The sequence below is a fragment of the Falco peregrinus genome, chromosome 9 (assembly GCF_023634155.1).
Source record: "Falco peregrinus isolate bFalPer1 chromosome 9, bFalPer1.pri, whole genome shotgun sequence".
Classification (NCBI taxonomy): Eukaryota; Metazoa; Chordata; class Aves; order Falconiformes; family Falconidae; genus Falco; species Falco peregrinus.
This window is the reverse complement of record NC_073729.1, coordinates 9,214,798-9,229,345: the sequence shown is the minus strand read 5'-3', so window position 1 is coordinate 9,229,345 and position 14,548 is coordinate 9,214,798. Positions and strand designations below refer to the sequence as shown.

General features: G+C 43.5%; 1 protein-coding gene across 2 annotated transcripts in view; it reads left to right on the top strand.

Annotated features, from left to right (window-relative positions):
- SCUBE2 (signal peptide, CUB domain and EGF like domain containing 2) overlaps nucleotides 1-14,548 on the top strand; it is a 41,717-nt gene that overhangs the window by 19,273 nt on the left and 7,896 nt on the right. The window contains exons 11-16 of one of the 2 annotated variants that reach the window (XM_055813642.1): nucleotides 1,437-1,559; nucleotides 2,063-2,179; nucleotides 2,789-2,875; nucleotides 3,571-3,675; nucleotides 4,882-5,037; nucleotides 5,392-5,595. In XM_055813642.1, coding sequence (XP_055669617.1) covers nucleotides 1,437-1,559; nucleotides 2,063-2,179; nucleotides 2,789-2,875; nucleotides 3,571-3,675; nucleotides 4,882-5,037; nucleotides 5,392-5,595 — 792 coding nt within the window. The remainder of the gene's footprint in view (nucleotides 1-1,436; nucleotides 1,560-2,062; nucleotides 2,180-2,788; nucleotides 2,876-3,570; nucleotides 3,676-4,881; nucleotides 5,038-5,391; nucleotides 5,596-14,548) is intronic. The other variant, XM_055813644.1, reaches the window with a different exon arrangement.

Below are 14,548 nucleotides of genomic sequence, written 5' to 3'. Positions count from 1 at the left end.
TTCTGTGCAGAAGATGCTAATCCTTGTAACGTAGGCAGGCCTTTATTTACTGGCAATCACAAGATGTGTCAAAGCTGATAGGGATACTGTGTCTACACCTTCTGACCTATATGGAAGAAGTTAGTAAGTGCTGCAGATAATGAGTTGCCATTGCATGCAGCGTCCTGACAAAAGGTCAACGAAAACCAAAGATTTGGGCTGATTTTGTGCTATGTTAGGCAGCAGTACCAATTTGAGGTGTTCCCTTCTTTCTCCGTTATTCCTCTGCTGCTCACTGCTACCCCTGCTGTCTCAGTTCTGTTAGTAGCGTGTCTTTCCCCTGAAGTCAGCTCAGTTTTGTAATCTGTTTCATGTTGTGTTCTACCAAATTGTTACCTGTCTAGAGGGGGGAACAAATGGTTGGGGACAGCAGTGACAAGAACTTCTTATTACCATTGAGAAAAGTATACGTAGAAGTGGGTACCCTCGGTTGCACAAACTTTCTGGAATTCACAAGAGATTTCTTGGTGGCAGCTTTCTAGGTTCATGTATAACAAGAATTGCCATAAAGCTACTGGAGACAAGTAAAGCAGTCACAGGGTAGATCTGAGAAGCAGAGACATAGAACTTTGCATTTCCCTTTGTTGAAATTCATGAGGTTCCTGTCAGCCCACTTCTCCAGCCAGTCAAGGTCCCTCTGAATAAGTGGCACAACCATCTGGTGTGTCGGCCACTCCTCCCAGTTTTGTATCATACACAGACTTGTGGAGGGTGAACTCTTGTCCCATCATCCAGGTTTAATGAAGAGAATAAATAGTCTTGGCCCCAGTATTGACCCCTGGGATACACCACTGGTGAACGGTATATTCTGCATCAGCGTGCAAGTTTGCACCAAAGGCAGTATGTTGTGTTGCCAGGAGTTTCTCCTCCTGATGGCATTTATTGGGCAGGGCAAGGCCCCACAATTGGAGAACTGGTTAAAAGGGGCAGTGGTGATACAATGGTGTTATTTACCCACATGGAGTCACATAGTGTTCTGAGTAGTTGTATCTATCTGAGCACTTTGGAGGACTGATCAGTATGAATCCTGCTCATGTTGTCTGTTTCTATTCCAAATTAGAAATATTAATGAACCAGACACACAGTGCAATGCAGACTTGATTTGGTCTCCTTTTCTTTGACGTAGTTTGTTGTCATATTGCTGAGGCTGGATTTTTTTAATAGTGTGGTGTAAGGATGTACCTAACGTCTCTCTTCTGACAACATTTAATCAGTCTTGACATTTATCAGAGGATTTCTGTGAAAATAAAACTATTTCAAGGTGGGTGTCCAGCATTCCTAAGATCTTTTCCAAACCCTACTAAGCAGTATTTGTGTACGTGTTTACCTAGTGGAGTTAGAGTACAGAAGTTTGGCAAGAGTAACTTCTTAAAAGTATTTTTACCTTTCCTTTGTAGATATTAATGAATGTAGTGTCAACAATGGTGGTTGCCAACAGCTGTGTGTGAACACGCTGGGAGACTACGAATGCCTGTGTCACTCTAACTACAAATTACACTGGAATAAAAAGGATTGTGTTGGTAAGGTGCCTAATAAATACATTTCTGCTCCTGATGTGTCTGATGGCCATGTGGTTATACTCAAATCCCAAAGTCTTGATCTGTCCAGTTAAGTGGCGTGAGTCATTGTTCCCAGTATTCTGCTTTACTTTACTAGTGGGTCATGATGGTACTGATGTTGTTGAAACTGGTAAAAACAAGCGAAAAAGACCCCTAAACCCCCAAAACAGGAGATACTTTGAGGGATTTTGATACTTTCTTTCCTGTGCTTTTATCTAGCTCATTCTTCTGTTTCCTTTTGTTTCTCTGCATGAGGTTTGCTAATGATAGCTTTACCTGAAAGGGAAATATTTGTGTAGTGTGATCTTTCAGTGATTTTATTTTGCTTTGATTTTCTGTCTAGACAGCATATTAATTGCATGGGTGCTGTCAGGTACCAGCTACAAAAGCAGCTGCATGCTGATTTATTGGTAGTGTGTACGTAGATGTTTTACTTCTGTGAGTATTTGTTTTATCCTGTTTAGAGACAAAGGGTCCCTTGCCTGATAACATGTCACCCAAGGTGTTGCTGCACTGCAGTAAGAGTGGTGGGAGTGATAGATGCTTCTTAAGCTGCTCTTCAGATGTCCAAGCATTTTCTGGTAAGTCAAAAACAAGCGTATGATTCTGTAGAGAGTGTAAAAGTACCAAACCTCCTAACTCTCATGGAAGCCCCAAGAAGTAGACAATCAACAGGGACCTTTCCTCTTTCACTATAGATAATAAAGGGCTGTATCCCTGCCAGTGTCCCAAGAAAACCCCCATTTCCTTGTCTTTTATAACTACTCTACTCTCAGATTCCCTTCTCATGACAACTGTCTTTTTGAAGCTGGGGAGGACAGGGCAGAATTCTCTGTGCTCCCTGGGCCATTCCTTAATTGGCCCTGAGAGCCGCTGCTGAATGGGGTGAAGGCATTCCAGCCCTGCGTGGGGTCTGAGATTTTGCCTGCACAGCCCCTCCACCCCACAGGACACAGCTTGCAGACTTGGCCGGTGTTTATGGGATGGATGCTGCTTTTCTTCCTCAACCCTTTAAAATGCTTAGGAAGAGACAAGCCCTCATGTGGAGTATAGGATGAACAACGTTGTTGAAAAAGGTGAAGGTGATGATGCTGATCAACAGACGAAAAATGTCTTTTGTACTACAGGGGTCTTCAGTCTGTGCATAGTGCCTGTGACTTTACTGTCTGTCTGTCTGGTCTGTCTGTTAGGAACACAAGATGCCTACACCCTCACCTGTGGCAGGTCATCTCAGCTTAAGAAAAAGCAGCAGAATACAAATGCATCCAGCTGGCTGGGTAATCACTAGATTTCCTGTTGCATGATTTGACTGATTTTTTTTTTTTACTAGGTAACTGTGAAATAAGGGTGTTTCTGTTGGCTTTCTGGTTTCCCTCTCCATTATACTGTCTTTGGTTTTCCTTCTTCTTTATGATTGCAGTTCATGATTACAGCAGGAAAATCCCCTTGTACTGCTGCATCATCATCACTCAAACTAAGACTTAAAAATCAAAGAGAAAAAGATCAGTAGTGAAATAAACAGCTAGGCCAGGAGGGTCATGCCTTTTTTTTAGATGTCCAAACCAGACAGTGTTGGCAACATACAGCATGTTTATGTTGAGCTGTTGGACCATAAAATTTAGAAAGCATTTAAAGCTAAACAGATAAGAGATGCTATTTTATATAGACTTACTCCAAACCAGTTCAGAATCTCCTTTGATTTCAACTAATCTTTATTTGATTTACACAATAGCAGATCTGGACTTGATCTCGTTCTTCTTTTTTTAAATAAAATTCTGTCACACTTGGTTCTAATTCCAGTTGTGAACCAGCTTCGCAGCAGGAGAAGGTGACACCTCTAGGTTTTCTGTCATGACTGCTTTTTCACTTTATATCAGCATTTTTTTTAATGTCATCATTATGATGTGACATTAGGGTTGTCTAAATTTTTTATTCCTTTTTTAAAATAACATGTCATTGTTTCTTCCTGAAGATACTTCAGCCATCAAGATAAGCGTAACCTTTAAATTAAATGAAGGAAAATGTAGTTTGAAAAAGACTGAGAAGTTTCAAGGAGGTCTGGAACAGATGATACCAGGTATGAATATAAAAATGCAGGTAAGCAGGTTAGAGCCATAACTCAGGGGATTGTTGAGTGTTTTCCAGATATGAAGTACACCATAAGCAAAGCATATAGGACTGCAGACTTTCTGCTCTTCACTGACCTCATGAATCACACTCCTTCCCAGCCGCAATTATTGCAATAGTTATTGCAGATCACAGGACTTCCCTGTGACAACCTTACAGTCTTGCTAGGAAAGGCCTTCTCCTTTTTTGTTTGTACCACTGCCAATAAATTCCCAGTAAAATCAACCTTCTTTTCATGTGTTTGATTTCTTCTTTTCCTTTCTCTCTCTATCCATTCTTTCTGTGCTTTCTCACCTGCTCCTTACTGTCTGATGCCTCAGTGAAGAATCTCCTGGCCTTCTATGCTGACTCTACTGCCAAAGGGTTATTTCTCTTTTCTCTTGTCTCCCTTTTGTACTTCAACAGCCCCAGATAGACACACTGAGGTCAACTCTTTCATCTGTTACAACGCAGAAAGTATAGCCTGGGCATTTACAAAGTCAGCAGAAAATGAGGAGGAGTACGGTTAAAAAAAAAAAAAAAAAGAGCTGGGGGAAGAAGACACTAAAAAATATGGTGAATCAGCATGTCCATTTGTTTGTCCTTGGAAGAGTAACAGTGAGAAACCACTAAGATGCTCAGTGAAGAGTTACATGCTCCATTACCAAAGCTTGTTCTGGGTGTTTTTTTTAACTGAATCTTATTTGCTCATTGAAACCTTGACAGAGGTCTCCAAGTGTCCTGTGTACACAGCCACTACTTAATTTAGTAAGCTAACATGTTTTTCACACGCTTCATATGAGTGTAATTTTTTTTCCCCTGGAGTAGCCTGCCTGGAGCAGACACTGGCTTGGTTTTAAGATGCTTTGCATAGTGCAAAGGCAATTCATTAGAACTTGCTAGCCAAATCCTGGGGAAGCAGGCTGGGCGCTGCAGCCAGGTTCTCACCCTAGCTGTGAATAGTGCCCCAGAGCCGCTGCAGTACCCGAATCTCAGCCTGACAGCCTGTAGGTGCACTGGAGTCTGAGTCTGTGGGGGGGTGTACCAGCTGAGAAACTGGCCAGACTGTTTACTGGCATGTGGAGTTAACCCTTCGTGACAACGTGTGCTGAGCACTCGTGAATGTTCAGTAACAGAGCTGGCCAAGCTTTTGCTTCCTTTAATTTTGTTCATACAGAGAGACATAATTCAGTAATGGAGAGCTTCCACTATGTAAACCTAACATGCAACTCTGGCAAGAAAGTTCACGGAGCCCTCAGTAGACTGACAGCGACTAGAGAAATTTTTATCACTGCGGACTTTGAGCTTGAAACAAGCCGAAAGGAGGTAACAGGTTGGTTGGAAAGTAATCCCAGGTGCGATTTGAAGCTTCTTGCTGTTTGCTCCTTAATTTCTCTGTTTTTTCATTTCTATCTGTATGCAAAATAATAAGAAAAAGTATCTCCTGTTTTGAAAATGAATTTTACTCCTTCAGAAAGACTGAGGGATGGGGATAGTTTGAAAGAACTGCACAGAGATTCAAGTCTTGTGATCTGATTAATTTTCTTCTAGCCTGGTGTGTCCTTAAGGATTTCAGACTTGTTCACAGAAGTTGCTTTCTCGGTGATTTTCGTTGATTGGTCTTTTGATTTGAGTGCATTTTTGTGCGTGGTCACTTACAGCACCTTTCACCCTTGGTACTTTTCAGACACATGTGATGTACGCTGTGCTCGGAAAAAGACTGAGAAGAGATTCCGTAAAACTATTCGAACCTTACGGAAGACAGTCAGCAGGGACCAGTTCCGCATTCGCGTCTCTGACGTGGACCACGAAGTGGCCAGAAAGCCTCTCAAGCTATCAGAGCCACAGCAGTCTTGTGGCGTGGGACAGATGCATGTGGGTAGCAGATGTGGTAAGTAAATGTAAATTAGGAACAAACCATCACATGTGTTTTACTGTTTTCCTCAGGTCTGGTGAGCTTGGGGAGATCACGGGGTGCTGTCCAGGAGAGAGGCAGGCTGCGTGTGAGGATAGGGTTACTATTTGTGCTACTGAAGTGTGCCCTTCTGTGTATTTATGGTGGGCAACAGCTGTGTTACAGAGTAAGAACAAGGGCTCAGTGCATTGCACGTCGTTATAGTTGATGCACAGCCTACAATAAGCTCAAAGGTAGAAAATGTGGGAATAGCATCAGGCGCCGATGGCCGTGATGTCACCAGTGTTATTTTTAAGACTACGTTTAATATTCAGTGCAGCACTGTTTTGGAAGTTGTGAACTTTTCATCTCTCTCTTGTTCCAAAGACAAGGCTGAGCATGATTTGATACAGTCACATTCTCTTTGCTGATTAAGCTCTGAGTCCCAGAGAATCTTTGCAATAGAGTTTCAAATTCATGAAGAATAGGGGTTTTATAGGCCAGTGCTGAGAAAAATCTTAATTATTGTGGCACTGGAGGGCACCACCATAATGCAGCTTGTAATAAATACTTCCAAAGCACAAAAGTTAAGGAGAGGGGTCAGATGTTATCTTAACAGGGACCTAACAAGCATGACCGCCAATTCAGGCTGCATAGGGTAGGCAGCATGTAGATGGTTTTGTGAATCAGCAAGCCTTTAAAATGCTTGTCAGATTGAATTAGTACATCTTCCAGCAGCAACCCATTTGGTCTAAGAATAGATTTTCCAATCTAGTTTTGCTAGCTCTGGAAAAGCTTGGATTCATAGAATAGAAAAATGAATTAGTGGTGTTTAAAACATCTGTGGAAGGGAGCAGACTAGGGAATTACTCAGGAATCCTGTTGGAAAAAGTGGTAAGTTTTCTTTTCTTTTTTTTTGGTAACATTGTAGTAAATCTGAAAAACTTTGGAGAGTTCACCGAGATGAGCCTGCATGGTTGTTTACAAGCTGTTGTGTTGGATACTGAAGGAAGGCTTTGAAAAACTGTCTCACAGTTCATCATACAGAGCACAGTACGGCTTTTGAGCCAATATTATCTCATCTGGAAAAAATAGCAATGAGTAAGGTAACAATACTACAGGTAGAGAAAGCAATGTGAGTTACAGTTAGGAACTGGAACAACAAAGAGGCATAATTTTTATTTTTTTTTTTTTAGGTAGCTGCAGAGCCAGCTTCATGTCTCATTACAAATGAGAAGCTCACACACGTTTCTGTGCTAGTTCAGGGAGAAAGGGGTCTTTTGGAGAATGCCTGGAAAACCCTTTGGTATGGTGCGCATAAATAGCCTGTCCATGGTTAAAGCTGAGACACTGAGCATACAAAGAAAAATGTTTTAAAGAGCAACTTGTAAAAGTCAGGCCTCTTCTGTCGCTGAATTGGTGTCACAGTTTGCTCTGGACATCTTAACAGGTGCTGCTGTGAGCAGTGGAACTAGTAAGATGTGATTCCCTGTGGGTCTCATCCTTACGGTTTGATTTGCTCGTGCAATCACTAAATGAATCTTCCTTTCTTCAGCTGGAGTATTCAGACCATATCCTTGTGTAGATCTGCTGTGATCTAACAGGAGATGGAACTTGCACCGTAGCCTTTTACTTGCAGGGGTGCTAAGACGAACTCTACTCCACCGGCAAGTTCCTCGCTTATTTACATTAAATGTACGGAAACTTAGTATCTTTGAAACCTCTCCGCATCCTTTGTCAGATTGCTGGAACTTGGACAGAAAGTTCACTGGTTGCTGAGGGGGCATAAGATTACGCCTAGAGGCAGTGTTGTTAGGTACGCCTCATTTCCTTAGAAAAAGCCGATTGTCCCCATGTGTGTGTGGTGAAGGCAGCACCAGGCAGCTGCTGCTGTGGCTGCCAGTCAGAAGGAGCAAAGGAGTACACTGGGGAGAGGAGAATGGAGTGGGAGCAGTTTGGAAGAAGAAGAAGAAGAAGCTAGCTCAGGGGGGTGTGGGAGAGTCGGGGGGGTTTCTTTGGTTTTCATCTGATTGTTTTGCACAGCTGCTGGGAACTTCTGGGTAGGATTGGGGCCCTGCTCATCTAGACATGCTAATGAGTCTGGGGAGAAAGTGACTCCATAGCAAGAGATACCAGGTTAGCAGGTGGATTCAGTGCAGGTGGCAGATGTGGTCTTTGGACAGGCAGAGAAATTTGGTAAAGGGATTTTGCTCAGTCTGACCAGAGGAGCAGGAAGTAGTGAAGGAACAAAGTCCAGGGATTTATACGTCTCCTGTGATCCAGATAGTGAGTGAAGTGCAGGTTTCAGTTCATTGTTTTCAAATACACTTTTTAAAACAAGATACTTGGAGTATGGCTGGGTTAGATACGGTTTTATAGATTCAGATAGTCTTGTACTGCTCCTCTTCCTGTGGTAGACTTCTGCAGGCACAGCACTCTCTGAAATATTAGTTGTAGCTGAGCAGTGTAAGAAGGAAAGTCCAGCTCCTGCTCTGACAGATTTTGTCTTGAGTGACTGGCCTGCAGTTGCCGCAGTAAGCTAAACTTCATTCGGTTTCATGCTGTTGGTGAGGTGGTATTCTTCTTGATGTTCCCATGTTAACTCGTACTATTTGCAGTGGGGCACAGCACAGGAAAAAAAAGCTCCAGAAAGGCACCAGGAACAGATTAGATGTGATTTTCAAGATATTTCATCATTCTTAATATGCTGAATGGTTACATGTGTGTGTCTGCTCTTCTTTATAAACAGCTATTGATGCTAAAAGGGAATTAACTGTTAATTCTGAGCGGTACTGGTGTGTTTTATTTCCAGTTTATTCAACATACAGTTCTGCCTGGGTTTTGCTGATGCTTTAGATGTTCAAGTGTTGCATTTGTCTACCTTGTTTTGTGTGAGCTCTGTATCAATGAGTAAGCGTGTTTAACACTGGCTGATGTTGATTAATTCCATGAAGTCTTGTGAATGGCTTCCAAGGAGCAACCAGCAGTAGGTCTCTACTAATGTATATCACAGGAAATGCATATAGCAAAATGAAACCTTCATTGACCTTCCCAGAGAACTGGACTCTCGTAGCAGGAGTGTGACCTTTCCATACTGAAGTAGATCTTCTGGTAAAAAACATCCTTATTTGAATGACAGTGCTTTAAGACTGGATCAACCATCTGAGGATGCTGGAAATATGCTACACGCTTCTTCCAGAGATTTGTCTTGGGGAGAATGCAGTTTCGTTCATTAACCAGGCTACGAGTATTCCTTCTCCAGTGTGAGCTAGGCTTTAGACAGATCTAACAGCCAAAGACCAAACTGTTCAGGTACTAGCAATTTCTTATCAGAAACTGATTTACCAGAAACCTCCATACTGAAAGAGAAGTTGGTATCTATTGAGACGCTTTTGCCTTACTCTCACTGAGGGAGAAACAAGCAGTTTAGCTGCTTTTCCATTGCTTAAAACTGTCATACCCTGATCACATCAGTATCACAATTCAACATCAGTTGACAGTACACCTTGCCTGTTCTATTTGATATTTTTTTGTGTTGGATACATGAATCCTTTGAGAGATGGAAGGAGACAATGAAAAGTACCATTCCCTGAAACTGCTGCATAAAAGAAGATGTGAGCATGCCCTTGCTTGCACGGTAGTCGCAAGTGGATTCATCCAAACAGCTGTCACTTCAGAGAACAGCAAGCGTGAGCAGCACTGGTATAGGCAGTGCTCTGATGTAAATGCTGAGCACCTTTACCTCGTGTGGGAAGTGTTGATGCATTTCATTGCTCAGCATTCATCAGGTTTTGTCCCCTTAGGTAAGGGAATGCAAATAAAATCTTAACGTTTCAGACAAAATTATACTAGTATTGTAAAAGTATGAGAGATATTCAAAGAGAAAAGCAAAGTGTTGCCTTTCTTTGCAGTTGTTACAATTAATAGTTGTGTTACACACAGAGAACTGCATGTTGCTTTTTTTATTTTTAGAATTTCATAAAAATCTGGCAAGAAGAAATTAATTAACAAATGGGAGAAAAGGTGCTATTTTTCTGCTGATGTTCTTGCTCTGACAATCATAGATCTAAGACATAAATCCTTGGGTTGTGTAACCATCTCATGTGACCTAAATCTGTGAACCGCTAAAACACAATAACTTAAAGGATGCCACTTCAGAATCAATTTGCATCAGTTGTTGGTGATTTTCCTTATAAAGTCAAGGCATCATTCTTAAGGAAATGGTGAATTGGTGGATCATGACCTCCTTTATGAGGTTCACCTTCTCAGCCACTGTGGTACTGCAGCATTTGTCTATAGGAGCAAATGCTGAAAGGCTAACTGTTGAAAAGAGGGGAAGAGCCCTTCAATGTCTTTGTAACTGTTAATCCTGATTCCTTGTGGGCCCCTCTCTTCTCCCCCCCCCCCCCCCCTTTCTTCTTGCTTTTGCATCAGAAAAGCTTTCACGTATTTTTTTTTTCTTTAAAACAGCTGCATGAGCCTCAAGACTGGGTTTTTAATGCGTATTGAAGACAAACAAAGACAGCGGCTTCAGAAATGAAGTCTACTAGAGGCAATTGGTTCTTTTGTTCACGTGGAGAAAAACAATCAGGTTTCTGAAAAAAAAGCAAAGCCAGCCACTGGAATTCTGATTTAATGCCATTATTTGCAAATCTTCAGATGTTGTTTCAACTGGGTATTTTGCATGTGTCAGGTGGGACTGTGCCATTTCTAGTTTTGTGAAATGAAGCTCATGAATTTTTTTGATTTAATTTAAACAGATGACAGGAAAAGTTTGAACTCTTAGAGGTGTTTCTTTGGTTTTAGTTTTTTTTTGTTTTGTTTTGTGTTGGTTTTTTATTGTTGATTTTGGTTTGTTTGTTTTTTCTTAGAGGGGATTCATTTGTGTCATCCTAATTTCATGCACAGTCCTATGGATTTCCATGGGATGGTTTCTGTGTCGATATAAAGTCACTAAAATTAATGTTACTATAGTTGAACCTAACACCAAGTCTGTTTGTTATGCTAAATTGGGCCCTGGTAAGTGCTGTAAACTTCTGAACAGGCTTTCCTCATTACCCCTGCTCTGCACTCCCATGGGGTTAGATAGGCGGCCTGTGTTGGAACATTTCTGCATGGAAGATGGGGAGGAACTGGGAGCAGTTTACAGGGAATGGGTTTCTGAATGCTTGTACCACTTTGAAAAGCTTAGTTTGAGGTAGTCATGTGAAGAAACTGATATATTTAAGAGGCATTAAAGCTTGGGCATCACTTCGAGTAATTTTAATATTTGCATTGAGTAAGTATTCGTTAGACTGTAAACAGCTAAATCTGTATCTGGATGTCTTAACCTCTTTTCTGATATGCATGTAGGATCTGTAAAGGCTTGAAGGATTTGATGTGTTTCAGAAGTCATGGGGGAAAAGATAGGGTTATGCATTTTTCTAGGCAGTTGAATATTTAAAACTTTAATTTTTCCAGTCTCTGTATTTTACATACTTTATAAACATAATCTGGAGTTGCTTGCTTTTTTCAGGTCTCATTGATTTCAAATTGAGCATGGGTGCTTAACACCCTTGAGAATAAGGCTTATTATTGCATGTAGTAACATCAGATGTGAATATGTGTGGAGCACTCTTAGATGTATCCTTCTAGCCTAGTCCCTCCAATTCCAGGAGGCACGCTGGTTCATAAACCAGTGACTTCTGTTGTAAAAGCAGCTGGCGTTCCCCTCGCCTGCGCCGTCTTGTAAGGCCACTCTACACGCTGGGGCTCTGATAATGATGTGATTTCTGAGCAGAGAGGGGGCACCTAGGGTGGTGTTATCCTGTGAACCCAAATCCCATGGGCACACAGAACCAAGCCCATTGCTTGTCCAGCTGGAATCCTCTGTCAGCCTGGCTTGTCTCCAGCAAGATGCCGAGGAAGCTACAGAAGGTGGAAGCGAGGACAGGTAGCCTGGGAGGAATACAGAGAAATTGTCCGAGCAGCCAGGGACCAGGTCAGGAAAGCTGAAGCCCTGATAGAGTTAAATCTGGTCAGGGATGTCAAGGGCAACAAGAAAAGCTTCTATAGGTAAGTTTATGATAAAAGGAAGACTAGGGAAAAGGTGGGCCCTCTCCAGAAGGAAATGAAAGACCTGGTTACCTGGGACGCGGAGAAGGCTGAGCTATTCAATGACATTTTTGCCTCAGTCTTCAGTGGGAAGTGCTCCAGCCACGCCACCCAAGTCACAGAAGACAAAGGCGGGGACTGGGAGAGTGAAGAACCGCCCGCTGTAGGAGAGGATCTGCTTTGAGACCATCTAAGGAACCTGAAGGTGCACAAGTCCATGGGACCTGATGAGGTACATCCACAGGTCCTGAGGGAACTGGCTGATGAAGTGCATAAGCCACTATCCAGCATATTTGAGAAGTTGTGGCAATCTGGTGAAGTTCCTGCTGAACTGGAAAAGGGGAAATATAAACCCCATTTTTAAAAAGGGAAATAAGGAAGACCCAGGTAATTAGAGGCTGGTCAGTCTCACCGCTGTGCCCAGCAAGATCATGGAGCAGATCCTCCTGGAAACTGTGCTAAGGCACATGGAAAATAAGGAGGTGGTTGGTGACAGCCAACATGGCTTCACTAAGGGCAAATCGTGCCTGACAAATGTGGTGGCCTTCTACAACAGGGTTACAGTGTTGGGGGATGAGGAAAAAGTGATGGGTGTCATCTACCTGGACTTGGGCAAAGCATTTGACCCTGTCCCGAAGTACATTCTTGTCTCTAAACCGGAGAGACATGGATTCAATGGATGGACTGCTCGGTGGATGAGGAGTTGGCTGGATAGTTGCACTCAGTTGTGGTCAATGGCTCAATGTCCAAGTGGAGACAGGTGATGAGCGCCATTCCTCAGGGGTCGGTTCTGGGACCAGTGGTGTTTAACATCTTTGTCGGTGTCATGGACGCTGGGGTTGAGGCACCCTCAGCAAGTTCGCTGAAGACACCAAGCTGCGTGGTGCAGCTGACACGCTGGAGGGAAGGGATGCCATCCAGAGGGACCTTGACAGGCTGGAGTGGTGGGCCCGTGCAAACCCCATGGAGTTCAATAGGGCCAAGTGCAAGGTCCTGCACGTGGGTCAGGGCAATCCCTGGCACAAACACAGACTGGGCAGAGAATGGCCTGAGAGCAGCCCTGAGGAGAAGGACTTGGGGCTGTTGGTGGGTGAGAAGCTCGATGTGACCCAGCAATGCGCACTGGCAGCCCCAGAAGGCCAGCCCTATCCCGGACTGCGTCGAAAGAAGCGAGGCCAGCAGAGTGAGGGAGGTGATTGTCCCCCTCTGCTCTGGTGAGACACGCAGCCCCAGAGTACTGCATTCAGCTCTGGGCCCCCAACATACGAAGGACGTGGACCTGTATGAGCAAGTCCAGAGGAGGGCCATGAAGGTGACCACAGGGCTGGAGCACCTCTTCTATGAAGACTCCTATGGGAGAGCTGGGGTTGCTCAGCCTGGAGAAGACTCTGAGGAGACCTTACAGCCGCCTTCCAGCATCTAAAAGGGGGCTCCAAGGAAGCTGGAGAGGGACATTTTATAACGGCAGATAGTAATAGGACAAGGGGTGGTGGCTTTAAGCTGAAAGGGGGCAGGTTTCGATTAGATATTAGGAGGAAATTATTCACTGTGAGAGTAGCGAGACACCGGCCCAGGCTGCCCAGAGCAGCTGTGGGTGCCCCATCCCTGGCAGTGTCCCAGGCCAGGCTGGACGGGGCTGGGGGCAACCTGGGCTGGTGGGAGGGGTCCCTGCCCATGGCAGGGGGTTGGGGCTAGCTGATCTTTAAAGTCCTTTCCAACCCAAATCATTCTGTGATTCCCAGACAGGTATTTCTAAGCAGCAGTCTGCACTGAAAATGCTGGGTAGTCGTTAACATGTCTTTCTCTCCATGTTGGGTCATCCTGTCCTCTGTCCTCTCGCCTTTCCTCTCTCCAAGCTAGTTCACAAAAGTTAGGCACTTTGCTAAATAACCCTGGAAGATTTTAACTCAGTTTTATTCCACAGGGAGCTCTACAGTTGTACAACATGTGGTTTCGAGGCAAGCAGTGTGCAGAAGATAAAGTTGTCAAGAGAGATCTGATAGGATAAGTTCTCAAATGTAACGTTCCCACATCGGCGGTGGGTTTGGTTCCTGCCTGGGACAGGCTCCCTTTGAGCTCTGTTAGCTGACCTGGCGTTATGCTGGACTGAGCAAGTTCAGGAAACCTGAAGTGAAGTTTTAAGGTGGAATTTGTATGGTTTTACATGTGCCAGTATAAAGTAGTATTCTGTTCAAAACAAAAACAATACAGACACACACACACACTCTCTGCAAAAAAAGCAGAGCACCCCAAACTTGACGTATGATTAGAATGAAGGGAAAAAGGCAGGTTAAGGGGATAGCAGAGAGCAGATGGTCTCCAGTGAGGCCACTCAGAGCATTGCTTTCTCATAGAGCCACGGAGTTTTTTGAGGGAAGGAGATTTGCAGTGGTTTTTCTGGTGCTTCTGGGTTTCTGAAGTCAGTAGCCACTTCTCAGAATCACCTTTACTAACCTTGATTGTCTTTCCTTGTCACGGAATTGTAAATAGTGCTCTTTCCTTACCTTATTAGGAGCCTTGCAATGAAAGCCTTCATTCAGTCTTGTTTGTTGAGTTGCACAAGAGCACAGAGATGGCTGTTCCATAGGAATGTTTATAAAATGAAGAAAGACTTGAGAAGTGTGGGAGCAAATGAATGTGTGTCCTTATGAGAGCAGAAGTAACATGTGGCGGCAAAAGTTAGAACCAAGACCGAAGACTTCTTTACTAGCTTGCATTGATGAGCTACAGAGCATTGCTTAACCTGCTGTATTTTATTTTTAAGCTAAGGAAGAACACTCACTATTCCACTCAGTGTATCGGCCATAAACAAAACTCTTCATCATTGATCATGACCAGTAGTTAATGCCCTGCTTGT